Source organism: Salvelinus sp. IW2-2015, linkage group LG16 (assembly GCF_002910315.2).
Source record: "Salvelinus sp. IW2-2015 linkage group LG16, ASM291031v2, whole genome shotgun sequence".
Taxonomy (NCBI): domain Eukaryota; kingdom Metazoa; phylum Chordata; class Actinopteri; order Salmoniformes; family Salmonidae; genus Salvelinus; species Salvelinus sp. IW2-2015.
This window is the reverse complement of record NC_036856.1, coordinates 29,033,991-29,044,535: the sequence shown is the minus strand read 5'-3', so window position 1 is coordinate 29,044,535 and position 10,545 is coordinate 29,033,991. Positions and strand designations below refer to the sequence as shown.

Here is a 10,545-nt window from a genome sequence, read left to right as displayed (position 1 = left end):
CTGTTTTTAGATCGTCACCTGGTTTAGATGTTACCTCTTGCTTGTTAGATCGTTTTACCGTTTAGGACCGCTACCTGTTTAAGATCAGTTACCTGTTTAGATCGTTACCTTTTAACCGTTAACCTGTTTAGGGACGTTACCTGTTTAGACCGTTACCTCGTTAGATCGTCACCTGTTTAGATTGTTACTGTTGCTTGTAGATCGTACCTGTTTAGATCGTTACCTTGTTTAGATCGTTACCTGTTTAGATCGTTACCTGTTTTAGACCGTTACCTGTTTAGGACCGTTACCTGTTTAGGACGTTACCTGTTTAGCATCAGATACCTGTTTAGATCGTTACATGTTAGCATCGTTACCTTTTAGACCGTTACCTGTTTAGATCGTTTACCTGTTTAGACCGTTACCTGTTTTTAGCATCGTTATCTTTTTTAGATTGTTACCTGTTTAGACCGTTACCTGTTTAGATCTTACCTGTTATAGATCGTTTACCTGTTTTAGATCGTTACCTGTTTAGACCGTACCTGTTTAGACCGTTCACCCTGTTTAGATCGTACCTGTTTAGACCGTTACCTGTTAAGGACCTTACTTGTTTTAGGGACCGTTACCTGTTTAGATCGTTACCTGTTTAGATCGTTAACCTGTTTAGATCGTTACCTATTTAGGACCGTTACCTGTTTAGATTGTTAACCTGTTTAGCCGTTACCTGTTTAGGGATCGTTACCTGGTTTAGCTTTACTGTTTAGATCGTTAACAGTTTAGATCTTACCTGTTAGAGCGTTTAACCTGTTTAGATCGTTACCTGTTTAGATCGTTATCTGTGTAGAGCGTTACCTGTTAGATCGTTACCTGTTTAGATCGTCACCTGTTGTAGATCGTTACCTGTTACCTTTTCTTGTTAGATCGTTCCTGTTTTAGATCGCTACCGTTTAGGACCGTTACCTGGTTAGACCGTTACCTGTTTAGATCGTTACCTGTTTAGATCGTTACCTGTTTAGGATCGTTTACCTGTTTAGATCGCTACCGTTTAGATTGTACCTGTTTAGATTCGAACCTTTTTAAAGATCGGTTACCTGTTAGGACCGTTACCTGTTTTAGACCGTTACCTGTTTTAGACCGTTACCTGTTCAGATCGTCACCTGTTTAGATTGTACCTGTTGCTTGTTAGATCGTTACCTGTTTTAGATCGTTACCTGTTAGATCTACCTGTTTAGATCGTTACCTGTTTATACCGTTACCTTGTTTTGACCGTTATCTGTTTAGATCGTTACCTGTTTAGATCGTTACCTGTTTAGATCGTTACCTGTTTTAGGACCGTTACCTGTTTAGACCAGTTACCTGTTTAGACCGTTACCTGTTTAGATCTTATCTTTTTAAGTGTGTTACCTGTTAAGACCGTTACCTGTTTAGCATCGTTACTGTTATAGATCGTTTACCTGTTTAGATCGTTACCTGTTTAGACCGTTACCTGTTTAGACCGTTACCTGTTTAGATTCGTACCTGTTTTAGATAGTTACTGTTTAGATCGTTACCTGTTATAGACCGTTTACCTGTTTTAATCGTTACCTGTTAGATCGTTACCTTTTTAGACCGTACCTGTTATATTTGTTACCTTTACCTGTTCCTGTTGCTTGTTAGATCGTTACCTGTTTAGACCTTACCTGTTTAGACCCGTTTACCTGTTACCTCTTTACCTGTTTACTTGTTAGACCGCTTACCTGTTTAGATCGTTACCTGTTTAGACCGTTACCTTGTTACCTGTTACCTGTACTTGTTAGACGTTACCTGTTTAGACCGTACCTGTTTAGATCTTACACTGTTAGGTCTTACCTGTTACCTGTTACTTGTTAGAACCGTTTACCTGTTTTAGGACCGTTACCTGTTTAGATCGTTACCTTTTAATCGTTACCTATTTAGACCGTTAACCTGTTTAGATTGTTACCTGTTAGACCGTTACCTTTAGATCGTACCTGTTTAGACCTTTACCTGTAACAACAGTAGATCGTTACCTGGTTTAGAGCGTTACCTGTTTAGTCGTTACCTGTTTAGATCGTTATCATGTTTAGAGCGTTACCTGTTTAGATCGTTACCTGTTTAAGATCGTCACCTGTTTAGATCGTTTACCTGTTACCTTTTGCTGTTAGATCGTTAACCCTGTTTAGATCGCTACCGTTTAGACCGGTTACCTGATACCGTTACCTGTTTAGATCGTTACCTGTTTAGATCGTTACCTGTTTAGATCGTTACCGTTTAGATTCGCTACCGTTTAGATTGTTACCTGTTTAGATCGTAACCTTTTTAATCGTTACCTGTTTTAGACCGTTACCTGTTTTTAGACCGTTACCTGTTTAGACCGTTACCTGTTTAGATCGTCACCTGTAGATTTGTTTACCTGTTGCTTTGTTAGATCGTTACCTGTTTAGATCTTACCCTGTTTAGAATCGTTACCTGTTTTAGATCGTTACCTGTTTAGACCGTTACCTGTTTAGACCGTTATCTGTTTAGATCGTTAACCTGTTTAGATCGTTACCTGGTTTTAGATCGTACCTGTTTAGACCGTTACCTGTTTAGACCGTTACCTGTTAGACCGTTACCTGTTTAGGATCGTTATCTTTTAGATTACCTGTTTAGACCGTTACCCTGTTTAGATCGTTACCTGTTTTAAGATCGTTACCTAGTTTAGATCGTTACCTGTTTAGACCGTTACCTGTTTAGACCGTTACCTGTTTAGATCGTTACCTGTTTAGATAGTTAACCTGTTTAGATCGTTACCTGTTTTTTAGACCGTTACCTGCTTTTAGATCGTTACCTGTTTGATCGTTACCCCTTTTTAGACCGTTACTGGTAATTGTTACCTTACCTGTACCTGTTGCTTGTTAGATCGTACCTGTTAGCCTGATTACCTGTTTGTAGGACCGTACCTTTTACCTTTTACCTTTACTTGTTAGACCCGCTATACCTGTTTAGATCGTTACCTGTTTTAGACCGTTACCGTTGATTGTTACCGTACTGTACCGTGTTAGATCGTACCTGTTAGACCGTTACCTGTTTAGACCGTTACCTGTCTTTTACTGATCTTGTTGACTACTGTTTAATCTAGTACCGTTTAGACGTTACCTGTTACCTGTACTGTTATTGTTAGACCGGTTACCTGTTTAGGTGACCGTATGACCGTACGTTGATGTTACTGTACTAGCTGTGCTACCCTGTTTGAGCTTTTAATGTCGTTACCTGTTACCTGTTTCTCTGTTAGATCGTTACCTGTTTAGATCTTACCGTTTAGACCGTTACCTGTTAGATCGTTTCCTGTTTAGATCGTTATCTTTTTTAGATTGTTACCTGTTTAGATCGTTACCGTTTAGATCGTTACCTGTTTAGATCGTTACCTGTTTAGATCGTTACCTGTTTAGACCGTTACCTGTTTAGATCGTTATTTTTTAGATCGTTACCTGTTTAGACCGTTACCCTGTTTAGATCGTTACCTGTTTAGTCGTTACCTGTTTAGATTCGTTACCTGTTTAGACCGTTACCTGTTTAGACCGTTACCTGTTTAGATCGTTTACCTTGTTTAGACCGTTACCTGTTTAGATCGTTACCTGTTACTCGTTACCTTTTAGACGTTACCTGTTTAGATCTGTTACCTGTTACTTGTTCGATCGTTACTGTTTAGATCATTACCTGTTTAGACCGTTACTGTTAGATCGTTAACTGTTTAGATCGTCACCTGTTACCTGTTTACCTGTTGCTTGTTAGATCGTTACCTGTTTTAGACGTTACCTGTTTAGATTTGTTACTGTTACTTGTTCGATCGTTACCTGTTTTAGATCGCTACCTGTTTAGACCGTTACCTGTTACCTCGTTACCTGTTACTTGTTAGACGTACCTGTTTTAGATCGTTACCTGTTTAGATCGTTACCTGTTAGACCGTACCTGTTACTTGTTCGATCGTTACTGTTTAGATCATTACCTGTTAGACGTTACCTTTTAGATTCGTTACCTGTTTAGATCGTCACCTGTTACCTGTTACCTGTTGCTTGTTAGATCGTTACCTGTTTAGACCGTTACCTGTTAGATCGTTACCTGTTACTTGTTCGATCGTTACCTGTTTAGATCATTACCTGTTTAGACCGTTACCTGTTTAGATCGTTACCTGTTTAGATCGTCACCTGTTACCTGTTACCGGTTGCTTGTTAGATTCGTTACCTGTTTAGACGTTACCTGTTTTAGATCGTTACCTGTTACTTGTTCGATCGTTACCTGTTTTTAGATCGCTACCTGTTTAGACGTTACCTGTTACCTGTTACCTGTTACTTGTTAGACCGTTACCTGTTTAGATCATCACTGTTACCTGTTACCGTTTGCTTGTTAGATCGTTACCTGTTTAGACCGTTACCTGTTTAGATCGTTACTGTTACTTGTTCGATCGTTACCCTGTTTAGATCGTTACCTGTTTAGACCGTTTTACTGTTACCTGTTTAGATGTTACCTGTTTAGATCGTTACCTGTTTTAGATCGTTACCTGTTTAGGACCGTTACTGTTACCTGTTTAGATCGTTACCTGTTTAGATCGTTACTTTAGATCGTTACCTGTTACCTGTTACTTGTTAGACGTTACCTGTTTAGATCGTTACCTGTTTAGAATCGTTACCTGTTACCTGTTACTTGTTAGACCGTTACCTGTTTAGACCGTTATCTGTTTAGATCGTTACCTGTACCTGTTACTTGTTAGACCGTTACCTGTTTAGATCTTTACCTGTTTGTCGTTACCTGTTACCTGTTACTTGTTAGACCGTTACCTGTTTAAACCGTTACCTGTTTAGATCGTTACCGTTTAGATTGTTACCCTGGCGTGCAGATGTTAAATGCTACATGTGGTTGCTCTTCACTCTACAGTCCTCTGAAGTGTTGACATTTGAGATGTGGCCCACCTTAAACACGTGGCGTCTTCTCCTAGCCTGTCAGACAGACAGACAGACAGGACAGACAGAACAGACAGAGACAATGAGAGAGAGAGTGAGAGAGAGAAGTGAGAGACAGAGAGATGGAAGGAGAGACAATGGAAGGGAGGGACGGGAGAGGACAGATGCCTGCACAGAGAAGTAATGCAGGGACCTTTAACTTGAAAATAAAAATAAATGAAGGTTCATAAGACAAATGGTCGGCTCGCTCTACATAGGACATTGACGGAACTTCCTTGTGTAGAGAGGGGAAGAAGAAGAGGCTCCCAGGGGTAATGTAACTCCTGGAGGGCGTTACATTAGACCGTATCTGTTTAATCGTTAACCTGTTTACCTGTTACACCGTTACCTGTTTAGACTACGTACCTGTTACCTGTTACACCGTTACTCTGTTTGCATCGTTAACCTGTTACCTGTTACTTGTTAGACCGTTACCTGTTAGAGATCGTTCCGTTACTTGTTAGAAGACCGTTTACGGTGCCTCACATGTCTCCTTAGGACAGAGGGGGATAATTCATCCTCACATGGACATTGTAGGTTCCTCCTATGTTTCATCTGGGCTTCAGATAGAGGTCTAGTATGCAGGGTCTTTATGAACAAGCGTTTAATAGCCTGGGATGAGACCATATGTCTTAGCAGAGACACACTGGATAGACAGTTGAGGTCACTGTCTCAAACCATATGTGTTAGTAGCCTTGCATGAGCTTTGGCAAGCCAGATTGGCTCAACTCCTCTTTCTATAGTGTAAGGCAGCCTGATGTAAAGTTCTTGCAGGGCCTTACTCMCAATCTATCTCCTTAATGCTGAGGGTCAAGCAGAGAAACATTCAGTCCCATTTTTACAGTCTTTGGCATGACTTGACCAGGGAACGAACTCCCAACCTTCCAATTACAGGGAGGACACTCTAACCACAAGGCCACTGAGTTGGTCATATACTGTATGTGTTTACTGATGTCTTTTATATTTCAGTCTCACAGGACTGATGTCTGATGTGGAAAATCAAATCTCCCTCCTCTCCCTCTATTTAATGTATAACTGACAACTTAAAAATGCTAGCAAGGACCATTCTTCTTTCCTACAAGTACAACACATGTAGGGAACCCATGCCATTTGCCGTGAAAAAGCTCAATGAACTGAGGAGGGCTCATCTCCGGGCCAGACCTCATTGCGCGAGGAAACTGTCCCGTGATTTCAGTTGGCACTATACTGTATGGTCTCTCCACTGCCACCAGACTGAGATGTGTTGATYKGCACGGTGCAGGGTCATGGTCACACTCTGTGAAGGGAGAGGTTTGTCATGGACTTGTGCCAACTCAGGGTTGCGCAACCCTAAATCTGAGCTCACCTCTGTGTTAATTATGGGATGTGTATGTGCGTGTGTGTGTGTGTGTGGATCGGGGTGTTTTAGCCAGACCACTAGACCCTGTCTAAGAAGAAGACAGCCCAGAGGGAAAGAGAGATCTCAGAAGAGGTCTCAGAAAGAGAGGTCTCAGAAGAGGTCTCAGAAGGAAAGAGGGGTCTCAGTGGGAAAGAGAGGTCTCAGAGGGAAAGAGGGGTCTCAGAGGGAAAGAGGGATCTCAGTGGGAAAGAGAGGTCTCAGAGAGAAAGAGAGGTCTCAGAGGGAAAGAGGGGTCTCAGAGGGAAAGAGGGGTCTCAGAGGGAAAGAGGGGTCTCAGAGGGAAAGAGGGGTCTCAGAGGAAAGAGGGTCTCAAGGAGAAAGAGGGGTCTCAGAAGAGGTCTCAGAAGGAAAGAGGTCTCAGTGGGAAAGAGGGGTCTCAGGAGAAAGAGGGTCTAGGAGGGAAAGAGGGTCTCAGAGGGAAAGAGGGTTCTCAGAGGGAAAGGAGGGTTCTCAGAGGGAAAGAGGGTTCTCAGAGGGAAAGAGAGGGTTCTCAGAGGGAAAGAGGGGTCTCAAAGGAAAGGGTTCTCAGAGGGAAGAGGGGTCTCAGAGGGAAAGAGGGTTCTCAGAGGAAAGAGGGTTCTCAGGGAAAGAGGGTCTCAAAGGGAAAGAGGGTTCTCAGAGGGAAAGAGGGTTCTCAGAGGGAAAGAGGTTCTCAGGAGAAAGAGGGGTCTCAAAGGGAAAGAGGGTTCTCAGTGGGGAAAGGGTCTCAGTGGAAAGAGGGTTCTCAGAGGAAAGAGGTTCTCAGAGGAAAGAGGGTTCCAAAGGGAAAGAGGGTTCTCATGGGAAAGAGGGTCTCAGAGGGAAAGAGGGTTCTTTCAGAGGGAAAGAGGGGTCTCAGTGGGAAAGAGGGGCTCAGTGGGAAAGAGGGGTCTCAGTGGAAAGAGGGTTCTCAGTGGGAAAGAGGGGTCTCAGTGGGAAAGAGGGTTCTCAAAGGGAAAGGGGTCTCAGTGGGAAAGAGGGTCTCAGAGGGAAAGAGGGTTCTCAAAGGGAAAGAGGTTCTCAGTGGGAAAGAGGGGTCTCAGAGGAAAGAGGGTTCTCAAAGGGAAAGAGGGTTCTCAGTGGGAAAGAGGGTCTCAGAGGGAAAGAGGTTCTCAGAGGAAAAGAGGGTCTCTGGGGGAAAGAGAGGTCTAGAGGGAAAGAGGGGGTCTCAAGGGAAAGAGGTTCTCAGTGGGAAAGAGGGTCTCAAAGAGGGTTCTCAGAGGGAAGAGGGTTCTCATGGAAAGAGGTTCCAGTGGGAAAGAGGGTTCAGTGGGAAAGAGGGGTCTCAGTGGGAAGAGGTTCTCAGAGGGAAAGAGGGTTCTCAGAGGGAAAGAGGGGTCTCAAAGGGAAAGAGGGTTCTCAGTGGGAAAGAGGGGGCTCAGAGGGAAAGAGGGTCTCAGTGGGAAGAGGGTTCTCAGTGGGAAAGAGGGTTCTCAAAGGGAAAGAGGGTTCTCAAAGGGAAAGAGGGTTCTCAGTGGGAAAGAGGTCTCAGAGGGAAGAGAGGGTCTCAGTGGGAAAGAGAGAGTCTCAGAGGGAAAGAGGGTTCTCAGAGGAAAGAGAGGTCTCAGAGGAAGAGGGTTCTCAGTGGGAAAGAGGGTTCTCAGTGGAAGAGGTCTCAGTGGGAAAGAGGGTCTCAGAGGGAAAGAAGAGTCTCAGTGGAAAAGAGAGGTCTCAGTGGGAAAGAGAGGTCTCAGTGGAAAGAGAGTCTCTGGGGAAAGAGAGTCTCAGGGAAAAGAGAGGTCTCTGGGGGAAAGAGAGGTCTCAGTGGGAAAGAGAGGTCTCAGAGGAAAAGAGAGTCTCTGGGGGAAGAGGGGTCTCAGTGGGAAAGAGAGGTCTCAGTGGGAAAGAGAGGTCTCAGTGGGAAAGAGGGGTCTCAGTGGGAAAGAGAGGTCTCAGTGGGAAAGAGGGTCTCAGAGGAAAGAGAGGTCTCAGTGGGAAAGAGAGGTCTCAGTGGGAAAGAGAGGTCTCTGGGGGAAAGCTAGTCTAAATACTCGCCTATTGAAGTTTAATTGAGTTGACTGAGATCACGGTTGTCATGATAAGCCTCCAAACATAGACAGACTCCCTTAATGTCCAAATAGAGTCCCAAATTGAACCCCACTCCCTCTGTAGTGCACTACTTTTGACCAGGACCCATGGGGAATAGGGTACCATTTGGAACACAAACAGAGACTTCAGAGACCTCTTCAACTGCCAGCAAACAATTTCCAGTAAGTCTTCCCTTCCTAAAAACTTGTTTATTTATAGGATCTTTCCTTGGTTTTTGTTATGAGGACAGTGAATGTAATGTGTTTAATGGATGGGTTACATTGTCGAATTTCTCCTTTATCAGTCTGGCATCTAGGGAAATGGTTTGGGGTCTGTGTGAATGGTTGTTTGTGTGTGTGTGTGTGTGTGTGTGTGTGTGTGTGTGCACGTGCGTGTGTGCGCGTGCGTGTGTGTGCATGTGTAAGGTTTCGGCTCTGAGCTCATTTTCAGCCCTGTCAGGACCCATTGTGATGGGAGATAATACAAGCCACCCTCTCTTACATCTCTCTCTGGAATTGAGCTGTTGAGACTGATATAACACACACACACACACACACACACACACACACACACACACCACACACACACACACACCACCACACATAGAAGCCCAAAAACACACACACATATATTTTGGTAACCTACATTTTTTTCTAAAAATTGATTGAGACGTCCTTCCCCAAAACAGCACTGTACGTAGAATCAGTCACAACTCTACTGTAGGCCTAAAGAGAAAAAAATAATAGATGTAACCTGGATTTGAACCATGGACGAAATGACACCTCTTGCACTGAGATGCAGTGCCTTAGACCGCTGAGCTACTCAGGAGCCCCAATGAGCTGACATGAACACATATAACATTCATATAGGATATAAATAAGTAACTGTTGATATGGCATGTGTCCATCACTCATCATATGCCCAGGTAACTAACGTGCAACTCTTGGACCCCCCTACTGCAGACTTGGTAGAAAGATGGACAGAAAGAATCCATTCCAGAAGATTGTCCATCTACAGTGCCCTCATGTGGTGATATAGGTGACAAAATGCCACAATTACACGATAACAAAAACATCTATGATTTCATGTACACTTCACTAAATGTCTATAAGAGAAAGTAAGAAAGAAAGGAAAAAGGTTGTTTCTAAGATGAGTTATTATTCTGTCATTAGGTGCTTGATAGTATTTTGGTTGAGAGAGTGATCTCTCCTGCCATAGATGAATCACCTCCCATGCTGTATCATATGGAATTAATATGTTTTCTGTTATCCTTAAGAATTCCATGGTCCGCATGATGCAGAACCTCGCTGTGTTAGTCTTCCAAGATCTGTCTCTCTCTGTCTCTCTCTCTGTCCTCTCTCTCTCTGTCTCTCTCTCTGTCTCTCTCTCTGTCTCTCTCTGTCTCTCTCTGCTCTCTCTGTCTCTCTCTCTGTCTCTCTGTCTCTCTTCCGTCTCTCTCTCCTTCTCTCTCTCTCTCTCTGCTCTCTCTCCGTCTCTCTCTCTGTCTCTCTCTCTCTCTCCTCTGTCTCTTCTCTCTGTCTCTCTCTGTCTCTCTCTCTGCTCTCTTCTGTCTCTCCTGTCTCTCAATTGAATTCAAAGGGCTTTATTGGCATGGGAAACATATGTTTTTACATTGCCAAAGCAAGTGAAATAGATAATAAACAAAAGTGAGATAAACAATCTGAAATTAATAGTAAACATTACACTCACAAAAGTTCCAAAATAATAGAGGCATTTCATATATTATGTCTATATACAGTGTTGTAACAATGTGCAAATAGTTCAAGTACAAAATGGAAAATAAATAAACATAAATATGAGTTGTATTTACAATGGTGTTTGTTCTTCACTGGTTGCCCTTTTCTTGTGGCAACAGGTCACAAATATTGCTGCTGTGATTGCATACTGTGGTATTTTACCAAATAGACATGGGAGTTTATCAAAATTGTATTTGTTTTCGAATTATTTCGAATATTATTAGTCTTTGTAATCTGATTGAAATATGTGTCTCTAATATGGTCATATATTTGGCAGGAGGTTAGGATGTCCAGCTCAGTTTCCATCTCATTTTGTGGGCAGTGTGCACATAGCCTGTCTTCTCTTGAGAGCCAGATCTGCCTACGGTGGCCTCTCACAATAGCAAGGCTATGCTCACTGAGTCTGTACATAGTCAAAGCTTTCCTT

The 10,545-nt window shown here is 43.0% G+C and overlaps 1 protein-coding gene across 1 annotated transcript in view; it reads left to right on the top strand.

The window, feature by feature from the left end:
• The window catches only part of LOC139028911 (fibril-forming collagen alpha chain-like), a 55,780-nt gene extending 47,465 nt beyond the window's left edge, over window positions 1-8,315 (top strand). Inside the window, exon 4 of the mRNA XM_070447420.1 lies at window positions 6,388-8,315. Coding sequence (XP_070303521.1) covers window positions 6,388-8,315 — 1,928 coding nt within the window. The remainder of the gene's footprint in view (window positions 1-6,387) is intronic.
• Window positions 8,316-10,545: the final 2,230 nt, after the last annotated feature.